Source organism: Synchiropus splendidus, chromosome 1 (genome assembly GCF_027744825.2).
Source record: "Synchiropus splendidus isolate RoL2022-P1 chromosome 1, RoL_Sspl_1.0, whole genome shotgun sequence".
Taxonomy (NCBI): Eukaryota; Metazoa; Chordata; class Actinopteri; order Syngnathiformes; family Callionymidae; genus Synchiropus; species Synchiropus splendidus.
In genome coordinates, this window is record NC_071334.1 from 17,034,873 (window position 1) to 17,055,768 (window position 20,896).

At 41.2% G+C, this 20,896-nt stretch overlaps 4 protein-coding genes across 15 annotated transcripts in view; 2 read left to right on the forward strand and 2 right to left on the reverse strand.

The window, feature by feature from the left end:
* LOC128771157 (cyclin-dependent kinase-like 5) overlaps positions 1-4,108 on the forward strand; it is a 29,107-nt gene extending 24,999 nt beyond the window's left edge. The window contains exons 18-19 of one of the 6 annotated variants that reach the window (XM_053886385.1): positions 1,309-1,467; positions 1,672-4,108. In XM_053886385.1, coding sequence (XP_053742360.1) covers positions 1,309-1,467; positions 1,672-2,025 — 513 coding nt within the window. In that variant the 3' untranslated portion in view covers positions 2,026-4,108. The remainder of the gene's footprint in view (positions 1-1,308; positions 1,468-1,671) is intronic. The other 5 variants (XM_053886360.1, XM_053886367.1, XM_053886344.1 and 2 more) reach the window with 5 other exon arrangements.
* Positions 3,417-7,122, reverse strand: LOC128771193 (retinoschisin-like). Its single transcript, XM_053886437.1, has 6 exons — positions 7,002-7,122; positions 6,841-6,866; positions 6,507-6,759; positions 5,856-5,997; positions 5,326-5,521; positions 3,417-4,152 (listed from the first exon to the last, which is right to left on the reverse strand). The coding sequence occupies exons 1-6, from the start codon at positions 7,051-7,053 to the stop codon at positions 4,000-4,002; spliced, it is 822 nt and encodes a 273-aa protein (XP_053742412.1). The 5' UTR covers positions 7,054-7,122; the 3' UTR covers positions 3,417-3,999.
* Positions 7,123-8,723: 1,601 nt separating this feature from the next.
* Positions 8,724-18,896, forward strand: LOC128771208 (AP-1 complex subunit sigma-2). 6 transcript variants are annotated; one of them, XM_053886486.1, is made up of 8 exons: positions 8,735-8,808; positions 9,085-9,133; positions 9,240-9,418; positions 10,391-10,499; positions 10,571-10,708; positions 11,776-11,806; positions 12,900-12,962; positions 14,770-17,508. In XM_053886486.1, exons 3-7 carry the CDS (start codon positions 9,240-9,242, stop codon positions 12,959-12,961), a joined length of 519 nt encoding a protein of 172 aa, XP_053742461.1. In that variant the 5' UTR covers positions 8,735-8,808; positions 9,085-9,133; the 3' UTR covers position 12,962; positions 14,770-17,508. The 6 variants fall into 6 exon arrangements, with proteins under 6 accessions (XP_053742442.1, XP_053742480.1, XP_053742471.1 ...); XM_053886477.1 differs by having other exon boundaries at positions 8,739-8,808; positions 9,085-9,145; XM_053886467.1 differs by lacking the exon at positions 9,085-9,133 and having other exon boundaries at positions 8,724-8,808.
* Positions 17,884-20,893, reverse strand: LOC128771181 (synapse-associated protein 1-like). Of its 2 annotated transcripts, none has more exons than XM_053886413.1 (9): positions 20,611-20,747; positions 20,404-20,497; positions 20,268-20,334; positions 20,044-20,117; positions 19,815-19,954; positions 19,611-19,741; positions 19,353-19,393; positions 19,134-19,278; positions 17,884-19,073 (listed from the first exon to the last, which is right to left on the reverse strand). In XM_053886413.1, the coding sequence occupies exons 2-9, from the start codon at positions 20,413-20,415 to the stop codon at positions 18,946-18,948; spliced, it is 738 nt and encodes a 245-aa protein (XP_053742388.1). In that variant the 5' UTR covers positions 20,416-20,497; positions 20,611-20,747; the 3' UTR covers positions 17,884-18,945. The 2 variants fall into 2 exon arrangements, with proteins under 2 accessions (XP_053742388.1, XP_053742377.1); XM_053886402.1 differs by having other exon boundaries at positions 17,887-19,073; positions 20,404-20,522; positions 20,611-20,893.
* Between the last annotated feature and the right edge of the window lie 3 nt (positions 20,894-20,896).

Here is a 20,896-nt window from a genome sequence, read left to right on the forward strand (position 1 = left end):
AAAAACACAATGCCTACACAAGACTGTTCGTACTACCAAATTCCTTCTGAAGATTTTCATTATGTCATCAATATTGAGCTTGTTCATGGAACCCTCAAAGGGATTGATGCACTGCTCATGTTCCTCCTCATCCTGCATCTGCACTTCAATATCTGTGAACGAATCTGTGAATCCACCTTCATTGGAGCTGCTGCCACAAGATGAGATGATTTCGCCTCGTAAAAAGAATGATGACCAACCTCATAACTGAGGGAGGACGAGAACATCCTGACAGAAACACAGCACACCTCATATCATCCTCTCAGTAGGCAGTTTGCAAGCTCAAGGCTTGAAATGTAACGTCTCACTGAGATGTCACAAGTCCATCTCACAAAGATCTGTTTAAGCTGCTAAATACTTTGGTGATCCATATCTTCAAATAGTCAAAATTGGATCAGTGTTGCTATTTGTTCAATGTAAAATAGACCTTATTGTGCGAGAAACTTGTGCACTTAAACCCCAAATCTGACTTGGTAGCTATAAACATTAAAAAAAAATCATCATGCAAAGCTTCTTCCTGAGTATGTGAGAAAAGATTTTTTTTAAATGCATGCACACACACGCCATAAGGCCCTTCAGGGATTGTCCAGCTAATAATACACCGCAAGGATTGAAAGAGAGTCATGATCGTTCCAACAGTGGAGAACACATCTGTCAGGAAGCTGCTACGCTTTTGCTTACAGAAATGTAGCCAGTGATGTCGCAGCAATAATTTAGCATGAAGCAGGTGTTGGAGCCCTTCCTCCATTTTCTCTTCTATTTTTATTTGGATGTTTGCTCACATTCCAAGAAGAGGTTTAGCGTTCAGATGAGCACAAACACAATCTGGCCTGAAGGATTCTGTGAGACCACAACTGAGGAAAGTAGCATGCACTTCTCAGGGAATGAATTACATGGATTCCCTTTGCTTCAAATGAGATGAAGACTTCTCCATATACCTGAAATTGAAGTTGCTTATTCTTTTAATTGAAGGTCCTGAATGGTCGTTGTTGCTTTAAAATCTAGAGTATTGTCGGAGATAATTGCAAATGAAAGGCCTTCAATTAATTTGAGTTTCTCATATTGAACAAAACATGAAGAGCACTTGCAGTGGTCCTGTACATCAGACCTACTGGGCAAGCTTTAATAAGCATTTAGCATTGTTGTCTCACGGTACAGGTGTGTAGGGTCAGTAGAACTAGCAGGTCTCCGCAAGGTCACGGTTAGGGGAGACTTGTGTTACTGAAATGTTGAATTGTGTGACACTATCAATTGTGTACAACACCTCAGGTCCCAGCTGAAGGTGTGGATACGATCATCCAGAAGCCATCTCGATCCGGTCACCAAAGCAGCCGACACAGGACACGAGACAAGAGCAGAGACCGAGACCAGGAGCGAGACAGGGACAAGGACTGGCCACCGGAGAAACTGGCAGATTCACACTCACCGGTAAGAGAGAATCGTCAAAGTAGGCCAACACTAGTTTTGAGGACAGCTTTGGGCTGAAGAATAGAGGTGACCGTTTATAAGTAAAACAGTAGACCATCATGGGACTCTGGGTCACTTTTCAGTAGCGGTCATTATCAAATGATGTCCTCCGTATGTCATAGTGTCTGCAGTAATGCTTGCTCATGTGACTCCCTAATCTCCCAGAGTCAGCCCCTGAAGTCGCTGCGGAAGCTCCTCCACCTGTCGTCGTCGTCGTCTAACCAGACCGCACCCTCCGACATGCGCTACCAGCCCCTCCCCTCAGGCTCTGCTCAGGGCGGCTTCCCAGAGAGCCGCGGTCACTCTGGAGTCAGCACACCGCAGTTGAAGAGCAGACAGGCGGCCTACCCGCTGCCCAGCCAGCTGGAGTCTGGCTGGCACTCGACTGCCCTGGGCCGTCCTGAAGGCAACCCTTACCCCGAGCAGATGAACATCAAAGGAGGACAGAACGGCCACGGTTTTGGACGCTCCAGGTCCCGTATGCCAAATCTGAACGACCTAAAAGAGACTGCTCTGTGATCTTCAGTCTGCAGATCTCAGGTCCGCTAACCTCTCTGCTTCCCTTCTGTCGCTTCCACACCTTCTTTGTGTACAACATCTGTTACACACGCGCACACAAACAGCCATACACACATACAGGTGCCATACCTCCTGATCAACACTGCTTGCAAACGGGCCTAAAGCCTTCAAATGTCTTTTTAAATGTTCCATGTTTGATAGAATTTATATTAAAACAACTTCTGTAATTCTGATTATAATTTTTATGATGAAGTAAATATTCTAAGTCCTATATATGTATATAATTCAATAGGTTCAGTGTACATTCTCAGTGTATTATTGTTTTAATATCGAAGCGATAGATATATAGAGATATTTACTAGGACATTTTCTTAAAATCAATGACGGCATTTAAATCAAATACTGTAACGTCACCGGATTAAACAGAGGTAGAGATGTAACTGCTCTGCCTTTGTCTGAACAAACCAGTCCTCCACCATTCAGTCTCACCTGTATACTGCATCTGACTGGCACTGGAAATCACAGGCAGTTCCTTTGATGTCTTTTTCCAGCCATTTTAGAGGCTTACTTCCCATAACGGATCCAGTACCTCCATCTCCCTCTTTAGGTGAAATGAAAACACTGCACTTTAACGTTTTTCAAATTGTGCACTCGAGTAAGACAATCGCTCACCATGGGTAAGTTAGCTCACACAAAAGGGTGTGGAGTTATAGGTGTATTGTGAAGTGCTAAAAGAAGGTGACAGTGTTTCATAAATTAAGAGACAAAATAAAAAGGTAAAATAGATCAAATCAACTTCTCAGTAAATGAAAATTAAGTATGATTTTCTTTTAAACCAGCCTCATTTCCAGATGAGGCTGACATTTAAGACATTTATTTTGCCAAAAATAGAAACATGCTATGAAGAAAAGGGCATTCAATGTCATCTCGTGTTTGACCTCCTCGCCACTCAAGTAGCGACTTCTGTCTTCACACAATCTTGTTGTCACCTCAACAACCCCAAGATGAATCCATCTTAATATAAGTGCTTTGAAATTTTTTAACGCAGTTGCCAATGAACCCTATTTGTAGTTGGGCTGTATGATTGAGGTCATCCTTTTGCACATCTTCGATTTAAGTCATTTATGCCTGAAGCTCTTTAAATAAGTTGCCTTTTATGATATATATATATATATATATATATATATATATATATATATATATATATATATATATATAATCACCCCAAGTGTTTTGTGGCAGGGATTTCCTGTCTGTTTTTCTATTTCGATAAAGTTATTTTTTGTGACGTCAAAACACTAAAATTTTTGTAAATGGATGTTTGAATGAGTTCAAATCACACCTTCCTTCATTATTATAGACACAGTTACAAAAAAAACAAACACTTTCTGTTATAGTGTTTATTTCACAATTTTGGGCCACTAAGAAATTTAGAGGGACAAATGTGACAAAATCACTTCCAAGGTTCTGCTGCCTGATACAGTTATGAGACATAGACGTTGCTGCACTTTAAAGAGTCAAGTTGCTCTGCAATACTTAGCTGATTTGACCACCATCAGTGCTGAAGAATTCCTCGGTGGGTCAGTCATAGGGTTTAAAAACAGTGTGCACCACACGCGATACTCATGTCCATCTCCTTCTAGAACACTGTGTATTATATTAATACAAATGTGTTTCCCTCCAAACGTGTTTTAGTAGCATAGCTCATGTCAATCTGCTTTTTCCAACTGAGAACGAAACCCCTCCGCTGAGTGGATGCTCAACGGTTTTTAGACTATTCATGTTTACATATGTGACAGTAACTCTTCAATAAAAGCAAGCAGTTATTTCAGCTCAATCACGACCTGTTTGTTCCTACTTTGTCCTATTCAGATACGCTGGTGTATGTAAAAGTAGCTCTGCCCGAGTTGGCCTACACGTATCGGACATTTCAACTGTTTGAGTTCGGGATTAGGGTTGGTATTTTGGCCAGTTTCAGGTGCACTTGCTCATGCACATCAGCAGCTCCAACCTCAAGGCGATGCGTGTGTGCCATCCAAGAGGCAGCAGGCGGATGTAGCGGGCCACGATAGGCGGGCGCAGCAGGTTCTGAACCGTAGAGGTTCGGTCTGCATTCCCATAGAAGACCTGGGAGACACCAGTACGGAAAGTTCACTTTTGAATTGCTTCATAGCCAAGCTTTGAACAAAAAAAAGCTAGTTAGATTAATATGCTTGCATGTATTCCTGCACATAAAATTGGACACTATGTACTACAGGATGTTTCCCAGTGAACTGTAGGTGATTTAATACATAGATGTTACTGTTCCAACCAGCCAGGAAGAGTAGTGGATCACAGTTAAGTCGATTTAAGACAGAAGAAGTTGAATTTATATTTTTTTCATTTTTCTTTTCTACCATAAGCTCGTATGGGAGCAACCCTTATTTTCCTCATTAAAACAACAAAACACTTTGTCTGGAAAGACCCTTGAGATAATTTTTACTCTGTTCGGCCCATGGGACCTGACATTGGAAAAAAATGAGTTGAAGTCTATGGAGAGATCAAAGTTATTTTCTGGTCCACATTCCCTCATGCCCTGGATCGCACATACTGTATGTTGTACCTTAAGTTTAATGATCAATAATGCTGTGGTTTTCCACTTCATTTGTTGTTTAACTTATGATTTATTTGCTCGTGGAAATATGTCATTATTTGGACAGCAAATCAAATGACATCACAGCAGAATCCGACTGCTCCAGTGCGAAGGCAGATACTAAAGGCACTAAACTATCAAAGGTAGAGGCTAGCAAACATGAGCTGACATTGTTGCTGTGACTCTTTGGACCTTTGTCCTGCTACTATGAACTGCGGCTAGCACAGTAGTTCGTCACTACATATCACACAAAACCGAGAGCAGCTTTTGCTGCCGGTCAAAAAGCAGCGCTCTCACAGCATTAGAATGTATCTTTCATATACAAAGACAAGCCAGATCAGAAAATAACTTTTGTCTCTCCATTGACTCCAATTCATAGTATTTGTTAACTTGAGTTCCATGAAGTGAAAGTAGATGGGCGTGACTTAGACTCCCCATAGTATATGTGTTAATGCGTGATTTGATCTCTTCATGTCAAGTTTCTATAAAAGCCACTGAAGTAATAAATATCTGAAGTGTAGGTCTTTAATATAGCAACTTGAACTAGCATTTTAAATTTTCAATATTTCTTCCTTTTTTATGCGTCTTCAGACTTGAGTTAACTTGAGTCAACTGCTGTTCGCGACAGCGTGGCACTGACACTAACAGGTGCAAGTGTGAGCGCTCACCCTGTTGTTGCCGGTCTGGTCTTTGTAATAGACCCAGTTGAGGTTCTCCACTGTGCGGTACTGGATGCTGTACTTCGTGATCCACTCATCTGAATCACAGCGTCCTTGCGTCAAGATGCCGGACACCACGGACACCTCCTTCAGGTCCACCTGGATCCACTGGGACATGTCGTTGAACTTTGAGAGCCAGGCACATCTGATGAAGGTGGAAGTATGTGTATCACCCACGACTGTTTTTTATTATCTCGGCACCAGTTCAAGTGTCTCCCTTCTGAATCATTCTAATCGTCTCTTCGGGTTATTAGTGAAACTCATCAAAACAGGTTCAATTTGCTTGTCTGTCCTTTAATGATTGGGCTTAAGGAGCTTTTCAGCAGGTCATGTGGCAGACCTGGGACCAGATGGAGAGATTACGCCTCCACTCTGGCTCGGTAAACGTCTCACCATCCTTCAGTTGGGTGAGGGTCACAAGTGAGCATCGTCTTTTCAGCTGCAGAACATTCGCGTCGACGCCTTTGATCCCGTCTTACCCGAAGCCTTGGTTGTTGAGTCGGGCCTTGTTGGGCATCCATGACGTGTACCAGCCAGAATACTGGTCTTGATTGGAGCAGATGATCTGGTCAGAGGTCACGGATCCCGCCTCAAACCCGAGAGGTCTGTGGTATGGACACTCTGGAGGAAAAGATGACAAATGATGGGCGTGCATGGCAAACAAGGTGTCACATCTAACCCCACCTATTCCGAGCACCCTAATCCCATCCTCACATTCCAGCGCCCATGATGCGATTAAAGGTGTCTTCGTGTTTGAACCCTAGTTTGGGTCGCCTTTTAACCATGGCTATTTACAGCTGGGCAAATTCTGCCAACTACCTGTGAGTGTTAGACCTGAGAGGGTTTAAAAATGCAGACAATATACATGTAAAAACAAGATAAAGATTGTTCCACGATGTTTTTCCCGCCAAACTTTGAGTAAGATTGAGCAAAAATGATATGAAGTGGAATGCACAGTGTGTTCTTTTTAGAGTTTTTCAAGAGAGATTTTAAACTTCTTTAGTTATTTGGCAGCTGATGTGCCACAAAGAGAAATGAATTCTTGTGTTTACAGGCTGCTCCTCCTCCTTGTGATCACTTGTTTTGAGTCTTTGTAGAAAAACGAAGGTCTCATGAGTCAGCGTCCTCACCTGGCATGCAGGTGAGTGAGAACCCCTGAGTCTGGGCTGGTGTTGGTGGTGGGGGTGGTGGCGTAGTGGGGATGGCAGTTGTAACCAGAGGCGTAGAAGTTGCAGATTCACAGTCACAAGTGCAGGTTTTAACTTTTCTCGTCCAGGATTCGCTGATCTGCTGCTCGTCGACCTGCAGCTCTTCTTCCTGCAGCTCTTCCTCCTGCAGTTCCTCCTCCTGCAGCTCGTCCTCCTGCTGAACCACCTCTTCTTCCTTGAGGTCGCAGAAGAAGATCAGAATTTAAAGGAAAAGCTCATCACAGGAGATTGCAGTTTGTCGAGTTCTCACACTTACCTCCTGGGTGTGGACAGCTATTATGGCTGCAAACAGTGGACAATGAGAATCAAAATAGAGATAGAACTTTATGTAAGATTTAAAAAAACAAAGTCACAGTGGTGCGAGAGACTCAGCAGATGATGGCAGGTGTGAATACAACAATAGCAAGAGCGACTTACAAAGCAGAAGGAGCAGCAGAACAGCGGAGCGAGCAGTCAGCTCCATCTTCATCTTCACCTGAGCAGAAGTGATACCAACAGTCACTGGATCGGATTATTTTAATCCATGGACTCTGATGAGTTTACTCTAATACTCTTTATTGGCACCAGGAAACCTCCCTTAACCCCCTGCGCTAATACACCCAGGACCCAAAAGAACCCTGGGAGGCATGGTGTTTGAAAGAGGCAGTTGATGTGTCCACAAAGGCAGTTTCAACTCACAGCTCCTGCTCACAGACGGCGCCATACTCACACCTGACTAAAACTGAACTGTGTCTAGTGACTTACAAGGAAAGCGACAGCAACAAAAGCAGAGTACATTCATATGGAACTGCACTTTAACAATCCGCATTATGTCATATATGGTGATAAGTTTGGATTTTAAAACTTGAATTTCCTTATCCACCATTTGAAAGAATTTCATTGAGACAGGTCACAATGAATCAAAATCTGTGGCACGGCCCTCTTTTTTAAGACAAAATGTGCTATTACTTAAGACTGATAACTCCTGTCCACTTGGGATGAGCCATCCTAAAAACAATAATAACTTTTCAATTTTGACGGTGGTTCTTCCTCTTTCATAAGAAATGAAAAATTAAATTAAATTAAAGTCTAAGTATTGATGATTGTAACATCAGGAGAGGGATTCTGTTAAAATCCTGTCGGTGAATTATTTAAAATCCAATATCAGTACTGAGCATCAGGGTTTCTTTGTTTAACAACTCCATTTTACACTGGGTTTCAAGTTAAACAGTAACTATTGAACAAAATTTTGACACACTAAAATATCATGAAACCTAATGGCACAATACCGCACTGGCATTTTAAGGAAGCGTTGTGGTGATATTCACAATTCCCAAGTCTGACACCAAAAGATGAGATGCGGGGGAAACCCTGGAAAGGCCTGCAGTCCATCACAGGACACGCATGGACACACACACAAACACTGATACTGCTATCTCTGTGGGGTCTGCCCATCGCCATCACCCTTTCCCCAGCCTCTCACCTGACACCTAACCATCTAAAACAAATGGCTAAACCATGACTCTTAAACCCAATTATAATGACCTAGTTATTATGAAGTTTTAATCATTAAATTGAAGGTCGAAGAAGAAGCGAGGGCTGGGCGAATGTCCCGACTCTGACAGTAGTGCAGGAACACACACAAAGACACGCAAACACATAACTTCAGAGAAGCACACATACAGTCACCTATTAACCTTTGTTTGTTTTTAGACTGTGGAAGGAAACTTAGACAAACATGGGGACTGCATACGCACACAGAAGAGACCCAGTGTCGCTTCAAACCTGGGACGTCCTTAAAACCAAAATAAATGAAATGAAATAATAAAATAATAAAAATCAAAATTTAGTACACGTTTAATGTAGATCAGTACAGCACCCACAGAGTCAAGCCTTTGAAATAAACATGTAAACATATGCGTTACAGCCACCCACTTCTGTTCAGAGTAATGCAACGATCAACAGTAAATAACAAACTTGTTTCAACCTTATTGACGTGAGAAACAAGACGACATACGCAATGTGGCTGAAGTTTGCTATTTGATTGACATATGTATCTACCAAACCGGTGCGCTATCATGAATTACAGCAGTAAAAAGGCGGGGTCGCGCGCAGGACATTCGCCAATGAGTAACTTCGTTGAACTTCACTGGCCAATCAGAGGCTTTAATCTGTCGGCCTGTTTGTCAGGGCAGACTACACTAGTCCATTTCTCCTGGCGGCTTGTACAGAGTTGATCCTCGCGGTAAGTTTTTTCATCTAAAATGTTGAAAACATTTAAGCATGTTTTCATTTTTTCCGCCAATTCATGTAGTGATATGGGTTAGGCGAGCGCTCTGTCTGGAAGTAACGGTCCGGTACTGTGACTTCCTCTTGGCTGCGTTAAAGTGACAGCCGACACTTCAGCCCTAAAATACAACTTGTTAAATGCGATTTGAAACTTCAGAATATGTGATGGCATGTAGTACTGCGCTGTGATGTATAAGCTGACTTAGATTGATACTTTTGTGTCACTCTTTAGTGCGTGTTTTAGAACCGCCAAGTTGCGGCAGAAAGGTCTCAAAAAGGAGGTCTGTGTTCAGGTGAACTGGGACTCAAACAGTCTGTGAATGTTTAATCTGTTAACCTCAGCTTGATCCTCTCTCCTCTCCATGTCTAATAAAATTCTCTTCGCAGATGCAGTTCATGCTTCTGTTCAGTCGCCAGGGCAAGCTGAGGCTCCAGAAGTGGTACGTGCCTCTGTCAGATAAGGAGAAAAAGAAAATCACCAGGGAGTTGGTGCAGACCATCCTGGCCCGCAAACCCAAGATGTGCAGCTTTCTGGAGTGGAGAGATCTCAAGGTGGTGTATAAAAGGTAGGCAAGACTGTGTGTGAGGACAATGTGTTGCACTTCCGTTTCCTCTACCACTCATGCAGATGTATTTTTAGCTTATAATTTATCCACGGATCCTTTGTCAGTAGTGATTTGAGTTTTATTTTTTGATTCAGTACACTTTAAAAACAAATGCTCACTGAGTCTAACTGTAGTTTTGAACTGAATGTGATATGGTGTTGAGAAACCACTAATTCTGATAAGAAATAGCAGTTGAATATTTAGATTTTTTAAAAACACCATTCTATACTGCATGTTTGTGCCTCTTTAACTGCCAATATATTGGCATTACTCACATTATTAAGTTCCCCATTTCTTACCCATTTTTTTCTGTGCAACCTGGTTAACTTAGACAATTATAAATTGATTTAATTCATTCATTGGTAAACAATTATTCCTACCCAGAAACATGTTAAATACAGTTCAAACTTGTTGCATGTAGACAACTGAACCAGTCTGGAGTGTCTGGGGCCTGGCTCCAACACGGGTGCAGACAGTGCTGGAGGAAACCGCTCATGAAGCGAAGGGCTCTGGTACAGAGTGGCGACGTCCATTTATGCATCTGTTTAAAATCAACACTGTGCTCCATTGTGCCATCTTCTCCCTGCTGGTGGGATCAAGTGACCACCTCCTTTATTAGCCAGTCATCACATGCTTTAAAAGTTCCTCGAGGATTAGCGGGGATAAAGAACCCGGGGCAGAATGAGGCTTAACTGATACCGCCTTTGCCGTCCAACTTCTGGCCTAAGAGTGAATGCGGTGCCCATTGTAAACAATCTTTAATAACAGAGACGCCAAGTCAGCACTTACACAAGCTCCGGGGAGCATTCTGCTGAGAGCTGAACTCTTTGGTTCTTTAAGTAGCATTTCCGACAGCTCTCGCTGGATTTGCTCTGTGAAGGCTGCAAATGGTTGACATGTTCCTCAGTGAAGTGTGCGTGATGTGTCCAACAGGTATGCGAGCCTGTACTTCTGCTGTGCCATCGAAGAGCAAGACAACGAGCTCATCACCCTGGAGATCATCCACAGATACGTGGAGCTGCTGGATAAATACTTTGGCAGCGTGCGTTTTTGTCTGTCCACCCCGATGTGATGAACCTTCTGCTGACTTCACTCTGTCTATCTGAACGACAGGTCTGTGAGTTGGACATCATTTTCAACTTTGAAAAGGCCTACTTCATTTTGGACGAGTTCCTGTTGGGCGGGGAAGCTCAGGAGACCTCCAAGAAGAATGTGCTGAAGGCCATAGAGCAGGCAGACCTGCTGCAGGAGGTGAGACAGTCCAGCCAGTGCCTCGGAAAAGCATTTTGTTTCCATATTGTATGTAAACTGATCACTTTTTCAAGCTCTTAACACAAATTACAATTCATAATATGTTGGGCTGGGCCTTTAACAGTCTCATTTAGATTAATGAATTACAGTCAAAATTATTATTTGATCCAAAAGCTACAGATTCAATCCAGTGTGAACTGTCTTTCTCAGGGAGAAAGGTGCCCCACATTATACATTGTGAAGTTATAACCAAAACACCCATGACGATGCAGATGAGATTGCGCTGATGGATGGAAAACTATAACTTTATGCTCATCACTGGGGCACTTCCACCCTGATGTTTCAGCTTGAGACATGTTCAGATCCAACATGAATTTGAAAACTTATTTTATCAAGTTCCACCCTTATCAATGAGGCTGCGAGAGAAAGCATTATATAAACATCTTATCATGAGATTAGACTTAGAAACTAAATAAACAGAAATGTTTTCTTTTAAATCAAAATAAAGTGCTGCAGCTTCTTCTGGAGATGGTCCACCTCTTATGTCACACCAGTCCCCTTTGATCCGGCATCACGAGGAACATGGATAAATAAGAACAAAGTGAAGCTGAAAGCTGCAAAAACAACATTTTAAGAATGTCACCGTGAAGCAGCACAAATCCCAGGCCCAATCGAAATGAAGTGTCTTTAATCTCCCTTGTGTATAATCACAGTAAAATTAAGATGTTGCTTAAAGATGCTTGTAGCAATTGAAAAAGAGGCAGGTAAGTGATTCTCACTTTTGCTTGTTGCTAGGGTGTCCAGATTGACACGAGCACACATGATCGCACATTATGAATGCACCCAAACACGCTTATATGTTGAAGCATGGTGGGATCCCCACTGACCATGGCAATAAATCTGATTCTGATGACCAATACTATAATCTGTACTTGAGCCTTTGTATCCTTCCCTCGGATCAATCACTTTGCTGACCTGTTTCTTGTGGTATTCCTGTCCCTTTTCTCCTCACAGCCAAATGCTTTTTCTTTTTCTCTTTGCATGATTCTTGCTATTGTGATTCCCAGAATATAGACTCTCAGACGCGCCTGTTTGCAGGTACTGTGGACAAACTTCCATGTAGTAATCCTTCCTGTAGTCTAGTGCTGTAGACCTAGAGGTAGAATCACAGGCGACGAATAACCTGATCTGAGGACTTGAATCATGTCTAATCCAGCCACCATTTTCCTTTGAGATGACTGAACCATGTGTCAACTGGTGGACTCATGTTATGTTTATGTGAGAGAGAGAGAGAGAGACGTCCTGAAACATTAAACTCCTTTGAAGGATGTGTATTGTTTTACGATCCCAGATTCTCGCTTCAGATAAAAAAGGGTTATTCTGAGCTCACTTCTCCACTCATAGAACCAGAGTGAAGACTGGGGAGGTTTATCAAATGGCGAGCTATTGTAACAAGTCCCACCGCAGCTCTTGGTAACTACAAGTTGGTCAGCATTTAAGCGCTTTTAAGTCTTGCATGCTGTGAGCCTGACCTTGCATGACTTAAGTGTGGCCATGTGACAGAGCGTGAGGCACGATCTAAACCCATTTGGATTCTCAGCGCATGAGCATGTGACCCAAGGCAGCACATTGTCAAATACAGTGCAAAGGAACATTTAGATTTGTTGTTTAAATATGATAATAAATATGCAACAATGCCAAGAAAGTAAGACTGAATAATATTTTTTACTCACAATATTATGTGTAAAAAAATATACCAAATGTTCCAGGGGCTGCTCTCGGTCAGAAAGGAGCCCTTCTGTACTTGATAATTGAAAGAAGCTCGCTGGTACGAACCACTTCAAAGAAAGATGTTGACATCTAAAATGCACGAAACCTTGCTGTGACTCTGAGGGAGCCTGACTCACCTGCTTTAAGACTCAGCAGTTCATGCCGCAGGGGATTTTGTTGGGGCTATTTTAATAAGCCTTTTTAATGAAACTGTTCTCAGGGGCTGGTCATTTCTTTGCTGCCACTAAGCAGTTCTTCTAGAATAATTGTGCCTCAGTAGACTTCCTGGGAAAACTTTAACAAGAAGAAAGCACCCTCACATTGTTCATTCCACGGCCCTAGAGGGCCCTGGTAGAACACAGAGATGTCAGATTTAAGCTTTTCCTCGATGCTTATTCTGTGTCCTAAATCTGCCACACAGGTATGATGGTCCCAAATATGGCCTCAGAGTCCTCAGGACTCTTTCAGAATCAGGCCATTTGAGGTGAATATGTCAGTGTGTGTGTTGATGTGAAGCACATCTAGAGTCCCCTAAACTAGTTTATGTCACCAACCTTGTAGATATTTGTCACCCGTCTCAGTCACTTTTGTAACCTTTCTTTAGACGCCAGAAACACTCAACTTGACATGATGATTCATGACTCAACTTTTACAACAACACAACAACACAATTAAAGGTTAAATGTAGACATTATTGCTACCATACACTTATGAACAGTCTCCACTTTACAAATGTAGAGAAAAGGTGCTATTTAACAAACAGACAAAGCAAGTAAAGTAACAAAATAATAATAATTATTATTATTATTATTATTTAAAAAATGGCAGACGCGAAGAACAATTAGTGCTTTCACGATCATTAAAAATTATAACATAAGAACAATCTCTGATCGAGTGGCAAAAACTGGCTAATGCTAGAAACGGACTGCTCATTTCTCAGTGAAAGTTGCAACAATAAACGCCCACTCTCATAGATAAGTTGAATAAATGTACTCAAATTCAGTACCAGACATTTCATGAGAGCTCACTCCTGCGACAACAGAAAGCAGATGCTGCATTTTCTTTTTTTTTCTACGACTTGCTCGACTTACCACCTATTTGGGTAAAGCCTGCCACCTGCTGGACTGGCGCTGTACGACATTTCGTTCTTACAATTCATCTGCCGAGGCGGAGAGCGCCTTCAACTGGTAATAAAAAAGAATATCAGAGTTTTGTTCTTTTGTTTCCATATATACATTTTAAACACATTTTCTGGTCTTCGCCGTCATTAGTCCGGCTCTGATGGTCAGGCAGGTGAGCTGCATCCAAGCCATTTCAATACTTCTATTGCATTGAATACATGTTAAACAACATGTCATAAATTGTTGCTATTGTATCAAATGGCTTTTTACTTCATATATCGCTTACAACACAGTCATCATGCAGTGATTGAAAAGGAGCAGAGCGAAGAACAGTTCTTATAATTTCTGACCCATATTTTAACATTCCCTATTTTTAAAACCAGTCATTGTGTGTGAACTTGTGTCTGTGTCAAGTCCTTTTTTAGTGGGTGTGTGGATGTGTCGAATGTTGTCAGTCTTTTTTGTGTCAGTCTCAGTTTTGTGTATGTGTGCATGTGTGCATTAACAGTTAATTTGCATGTGCTCTCCAGTTGTTGTATAATCATTCTAAATTTCCATGGGATTAAATCTACCAAAATCACCAAAAGATTCCATCCACCAGCTACTCTCTTTTGCTGCACGGTTGGACAGTTACCTAAACAGTTAATGGAAAATGCAGCCATCGTGAACAAAGGAAAGAAGAAAGAGAGGTGAACGACAAATGTTGGTCACTTAAATGAAAAAACAATGATTTAAAACACTTTAAAAATAATGTTATTGAAGTTACATTTCTTAAGTAGGCTGTTTGGAGAAACTATCTATTTATGTGAATGAAAACATATACACTCCTCAATAAAAAGGTTTCAGGAAAATATGAGACACTAGTGATTCATACTACTGCTGCTGCTGCTGCTGTGACGGTGTGTCCAGGGGTCAGACGACTACCCTTCATGAGGTCAACTAATTTGAACTGAGAGGGAAGTCTACACTCAGTTACACAAAGTACAATGTGAGTTTGCTGGCCAGAGACCTCGTGAAGCAATGGTGACTCCCAGTATAAACTCTTGAACCTCAAAACCTTAACTTTAAAAGCTCCACTTTTTGCTGTGTGTATCCTGCTTGCCAGAGCGACTCCTGCATGTTGTTGGTGTTTGTGGTTCATTCTAAGCTGTGTGTATTTCTCTCCCTCAGCCCCGTCATGAGTACTTTACTGTGCCTGTGTACTGACTGGCTGCCGCCACTGCTGCTGCTGCTGCTGCTGCTGCTGCTTTCCACCATCATGCATGCTGAGCTCCTCAGTGCCTGGCACCTGTCTTTCCCTCTCAGTCTTCTGCTGGGGATGTTTTTTTTCTTTTTTTTTTTAAACCTGAGAGTCATGGTACAATAGTGTCACAAGAGTGTACTTTCATCTGATCCAGATTAGATTTGTGTTTATGAACAATGATGCTATTGACACTGTCATGCACCATACTCATTGCACTAGTTTATGTTTTTAATGGTTTTCAGTGAAGATTTTTAACCCACCTTTCGGAGGAAAATTAGGATTTTGGCTCTTTAGTTTGCAGTCAAACACTTATCCTGAATCCTAATTCACAGAGTTCAGGTTTAGATTGCATTCCAAATAGGGAAGCACTGTTTTCTCGGAGCAGGAGACCTGAAGCAGAACCACTGCTTATCTGCATTGACAGTAGTTTAGGTAGCAACCAGGCATCATGGCTGTAAAGGTTTTTCCCCCCGCACTGTCTCTCGAACATTGCGTCTGATGGATAAGCTCATGATGGAAAGGAGTTCGATCATTCAACTAAAACCTACTGTTCAATGAAAAGACTTCAAGTGGTTTTGTTTAAACTGAGATCGTGGTGGTTGTCGTTGCTTAACTTACCTAGATGTTTTTGCAACTAAATATGCTGAAATCGTTGCCTATGCTCAGAGAGCTGAAGCTCAACTACATCTACCGCACTTTAATGTTGAGCGGTGCGACCAGCATCACTTGTCTTCAGCATGTCTGGATTTGTCTGGAGATGAACCCTGGTCCAGTAAATCAAAGGGAGTCCCAGTCAAGGCCACGATGGAAGGTGTTTTCTGTGAGGGAGAAATGGGAGCTGGTATTACCTCTGTCATAATCTACGATTACCTTTTGGTCCAGTTTGGATTTCAGGGGCAGAGTCAATTTAAAAAAGTAATCTAGCGCTCAAATTTTGCAAAAATATTTAACGGTTTTTTTTAAATCACGTTTGCCGTTTGCAGATTTGATTATGATGCACTGTCTCGCACAGAACGTACCATTAACATAGTGAAGTACAATTGAAATTGGCTTCATAATTTAATAATCGTGTGGATGTAGTGGTAAAATAAGTACAGTAGTCACTGTTACTTCATTTCGAATGCAGTTAAGGCCTTTAAACATTAAAGGCTGAACCTGAAACCCTGCTGATGCCAATAATCTCTGTGCTCTTGAGATAGTTTTTTTTACTCGACTTACTACGTATTTATGAAAAGTCTGCCCCCTGTTGGACTGGTGGTGTACGGCATTTTGTTCTTGCATTCAACTGCTGAATGCTGAGAGCGTCTTCATCTGGTAATAAAGAGAATTTAAGAGTCTTGTGCTTTAGTTTCCATCACTTTGTCTTCTCTTTAAATAGATGTTTATGAAAATGTATACACTAACCACTGGGTTACACTTTGATGGGGCAGCAAGTTACCAGCTTATACCTGGACTTTTTAAGCATCAGGAGCTACTGAAGCTGCAACTGCTCCACTTGCTCTTCCTTGACCCACTTCTGACCTTTCATAAGCAACCAGGTCATGTATTACAGCCTGGACCAAGGTAGGTCGCAAGACAGTGGTCAACCAATTCATTTTAGTTTTTGAGAGCTTTTGAAGTTTTCTACTGAAATGATTTTGTCTCAAGTAGGTTTTGTGAGACACATACTTTTTCCCATAAAATACTGGCAGGATACTCAAAACATGTAATAGTTATAATTAGCTCCATAAATTATAACAGATTGGTACTCGATATGATATGATTCTTATTTAAGTTCATTTTCTTTTTTTTATCAAAATATATGAATTGGTCTTCATGGTAGATAAATAAATTGCTTCACATGTATTAAATTACTTGGCTTTATTTGAAATAACCGTTGAGTTAATCTATTTTAGACAAATTTTATCTCTTTATTTACATTTATTTAAGAGGAAATTTGCAGTGTCCTACATGTTTTCTCATTGTTTAGTATATGTATTAAACTCTGAATCGGAGTATTAAAATACAACAGAGTCCGTTAAATGAGTTGGCATGGAATTGTTTTTTTTTTTCTTTTTGTGAACTGGGTGATGTAGAAAGGTTGCTTTTCTTTCTTAAGTGTCATGTACAAGTTAGTATGTATTTACCCTCTTTGGCTGGAGTGGGGAACAGTCGAGAGTTGATCTCAAATAATAATTTCTTTTTCTTTAAGTAATTACTAGTTGGCATTGCTTATATTGCTAAAACAATTTTATACCATTTAAATATTGATACAAAAGCTTATCTAATCTAATATAGTGTAATCTAATCTAACAGTGAAAACAAATGCATATGCAGAGTAAAAAAAAAACACATTTACTTCTGATTATTGCCTTAAAATAATCAGTAAGTAAATGCGCTTTTGGACTGAGAACTACATGTTTCCCCCGGGCCGCACTTTGCCCAGGTCTTTCTTCAAAGAAACTATACACTTTCTGCCGTCAGCAATGATAAGCTCACAGATTCCTAAGTACGACTGGAGCTTCATTACAATGTTAATAACTGTTGCTGCCATAGTTGTTGAGCACACAACTACAGCTGACCGTCCATGTAATTGCATGTAACATCTGCTTTGTAAAAATGGCAGCATGATGGTCAAGGTCTGTTGTGCACTTGTCATCATTTGTCTCAGTACAGTTGTGGTCCGTTCACAGGATGCAGAGTGTCCACGCAGTGTCCTGGAGGAAATCGGACTGACATAAATATGACCACGTCGCCATTGTCCACGTCCCACACACACCTTCCGCTGTCAGTCCCTCTTCATATCATGCTACACACAACTTCCAGGCAATTGTTTGAGTTCATATTCAGCAGAAAAACCCCAGCGTGAGTGTTGCAGTGAGACCTTGTGGTGGGTCTTTGTTTGATTTAAAACGTGGCCAGCGTTCTTCCTGAATTAAAATTTTTTTTTCACAATTTTATAAAACACTGTTACATAACGGACTTCTGTATATTTTTTATCATAAAGGCATACATTTATGAAACACTGACACACAAGTCGTATTTCAAACCTTCCAACAATGTGAGCAAAAGAAAGATAAGAAGAAATAATGCTGTACGTGATGGCTGAAGATTTCCTTCAGAAAAATATTTTTCCCCTCCATCCTCAGATTTCTTGCTTGATATTAACTTGTCGATGAATCCTCTGCTGTACTGAAGATAATTGTATTTACTCAGAATGAACCGAGGTTGACGGTGGTTTTTAGTTCTATATTTTGATAGCTGTCTTCAAACATTGTACATTCCTGGAGCCAAAGACATCCATTATTGAACAAAAGCCTTTCACAGATTTCTATCTTTGAAGCTACAGTACACCGTTGTTACACTGGATTGTTAATGTTGTTACAGACTGCCGATGATACATCAATGCAGGGAAAAACTGTTGTCAAAATAGACCTGTGTTATTTACAATGAAAACACAGATATGTATTTGAACAAAAAGTGCTCATAATTTCGATCTTAAATATTTATTTATTTTCCTGCTGTTGTTGTGTTGAACAGAATATTTTTGTTTGTTAGAGATGCTGTAGTTTCTATTGCACAAACTAGTGAGTCAAAGATATTCTTTTTTAAGTTCACACCAACAAAATTGAGTGACAAAGTAAGACTTTCACAGTGTAGCGCGATACAGAAAAGCTACAGCTTTCTTTAACATTGTTTGTCACACTGGATATTTTAGCCAATGTTAAACCGATGGACCTTCTCACCTAAGAGAAATTAGAAATTAGAAGCCTGTGCCTCTATTACAGGTTTAATTGTACCAATGACAGAAACTCCAATAACAAAGTTCATGTTTATTGGGATGTATGTAACAGTCGATTCTGCAGGTTTAAGCACAACAGATTGTCTCTTTTGGAATTTGCCTGTCTTCTGAATGTGTTGTTGAACAAGCTCATCTCACAATTGAGGTCACATCTTTCACAGCATTGGAGCGTCAAAATATGACAGTTTTGTTGATGAAATGTTGACAAACGTTCATTTACTTCCAAGAATACTGCTCTATAATAAACTCAGTCTGAAAATCTTTCAAGTGGTCTTTGGTTATTTTCACGCTGAGCAGACTTACACCGAAACATAGACAGACTTCAACTGTCCTCTTTCAGCATTTCCTCGATCTCCTTGTCCCAGTTGTCATCGTGGTTCTCGTTGCTGTCAACCACCACGTCGTATTCCTGCAGTTCGTCCTGTAGCTCTTTCTCCCAGTCAGCAATGTCTGGAAGGCAAACTCACTTGTTCCATCGGTGTTGCACCCATCAGACGTGAGGAGTCATACCATCTTTTGCGTCAGGAGGTCCTTTCTCATCCAGAACCAGCTGCTCCATCTCCTTGCGTATGTCGACCTCATTGATGTTGCTCGGGTCGAATGCATCACTGGCAAACTCGAACGCAGTGGGGCTGGAGGAGAGCTCGTCTGGCAGCTTCAGCGAGAGAAAACTTTCAATCACCAAAAACATTTTCTTTGACGAAACAAGGAGAAAAAAAAAGTGGTTACCTCGTCTGGTTTGGATTTGCTGATGACTATTTTCTTTTCATCTGCAAAATTAATATTTGCCCTTTTATAAATGTCAAAGCACAAATCAGCAATCAATACAGTACACTTGTGATGCAACTATTTAAAACTTTGCTGGGAAAAAGTGAGATTTTAGGAGTCAGAACTTTCTCATCATGACACACCATAAATCACATTTTGCCAGTAAGTCAATAATAATAATAATGAACAAATGCTAATAATAATTTCATTTAAAAAAACCTTTTCGCTGAGCATCATCACAACTAGACTTCTCCTTAGCCTGTTGAGCAGCCAGAGCTGTGAGCTGAGCCGACTGTTTTATCAATGAAATACGGTAGAAGTAGTTCTTCCAGAACACCTCCTCCTTCACCCTGCAGAACAAAAGCCAGACATGACTCCAGAACCATGCGTGCAAATATAACTACGAGAGTACTGTGCGCTCACTCTTTGGGGACCAGATGGAATCTCATCTTCTGAAGGAGCTCATCTTCCTCTAACATCACCATGGCAACTGGATACATTTGCTCATAGTCAAATTGAAACTGCACACCCGCCGGAGGGTCTCTTAGGAAGTTGCGCTTGTCCTGACGGAATATAACAGTGGAGCAGGATTTTTTTTTTTCAACAGTGCCCTTCATTGCTGAAAATGTTTCATAAGAATTCAAGTTATTACAGCAGAGAGGGATAATATCTGGTGCTGAATGGTCTCTTCTTCATTATAACCCACCCATGGAGGCACAGCAGCACCTGAAACAGTCACAAAACACAACTGGATTCATTCCCTGCTCCTTCTATTTATTTAAAAAACTTAATCACTGGGCACATCTGTAGCAGCAGAAAAACAATCCAGATTCATAACCTCAGTTCCTTTCTTTTAAGGTGTCAACAAGCACTTACTGCAGGATTTGGCTTTCTTCTCCTGAACAAACTTCTCTTGCTCTTTCTGAAAATCACCCAAAATTGTCTGGAGAGCAAATCAGATCAAGGTTAAGCGCGGCTTTAAAATAGATGGCGACTTCATGTGGCAACTGACCTTATCGATCATCACATTAATCTTCCCGTCTTCAACACTTTTCTTCAGGGACTGTGCAGTTTCAATAACCGTCTCGGACAGTTTCTTTGAGGCACTAGAGGCAAGATCGTAAACGTAACCTAAAATACAGTTCATTGGAAATGTCACACCATCAACCACTGTATAGCAAACTGTCTTTAAAAAAAGAAAACCATTCGACAGACTCACTGCTGAGGCCTTTTGCTTTGTGCTGAGGTTGGATGTTGTTCTGAGGAGTTTGCTGCCCTTCCTCAACAACACTCGCATTGTTTACGTCCCACTTCTGCCCCTTGACTCTTTCTTCCTCATTTGTCCCAAACCACGATTCCAGGCTCTTAAACATGCTGTAAATCGCCCGCTGATAGCGGGTTTAACGTCCGTTTTCAAGTCTTATTATATCCCGAGCAGTTTGTGTGCTGATGACGTATCGCCGTTACTTCACCACTTCCGCGATCTGATAGAAATGGTCCTCGCC

What these genes read in the sequence shown, in the direction of transcription:
- LOC128771193 (XM_053886437.1), bottom strand. Translation starts at nt 7,053, where the DNA reads ATGAAGATGGAGCTGACTGCTCGCTCCGCTGTTCTGCTGCTCCTTCTG. An exon ending in CTCACTCACCTGCATGCCAG is followed by an intron (nt 5,998 to 6,506) that starts GTGAGGACGCTG and finishes CTTTTCCTCCAG; the next exon opens with AGTGTCCATACCACAGACCT. An exon ending in ACCAGACCGGCAACAACAGG is followed by an intron (nt 4,153 to 5,325) that starts GTGAGCGCTCAC and finishes GGTGTCTCCCAG; the next exon opens with GTCTTCTATGGGAATGCAGA.
- LOC128771208 (XM_053886467.1), top strand. Translation starts at nt 9,240, where the DNA reads ATGCAGTTCATGCTTCTGTTCAGTCGCCAGGGCAAGCTGAGGCTCCAG. An exon ending in TGGATAAATACTTTGGCAGC is followed by an intron (nt 10,500 to 10,570) that starts GTGCGTTTTTGT and finishes TCTGAACGACAG; the next exon opens with GTCTGTGAGTTGGACATCAT. An exon ending in AGGCAGACCTGCTGCAGGAG is followed by an intron (nt 10,709 to 11,775) that starts GTGAGACAGTCC and finishes TGTGATTCCCAG; the next exon opens with AATATAGACTCTCAGACGCG.
- LOC128771181 (XM_053886402.1), bottom strand. Translation starts at nt 20,764, where the DNA reads ATGTTTAAGAGCCTGGAATCGTGGTTTGGGACAAATGAGGAAGAAAGA. An exon ending in TGATGATGCTCAGCGAAAAG is followed by an intron (nt 19,394 to 19,610) that starts GTTTTTTTAAAT and finishes TTAATTTTGCAG; the next exon opens with ATGAAAAGAAAATAGTCATC. An exon ending in ACCTCCTGACGCAAAAGATG is followed by an intron (nt 19,074 to 19,133) that starts GTATGACTCCTC and finishes TTTGCCTTCCAG; the next exon opens with ACATTGCTGACTGGGAGAAA.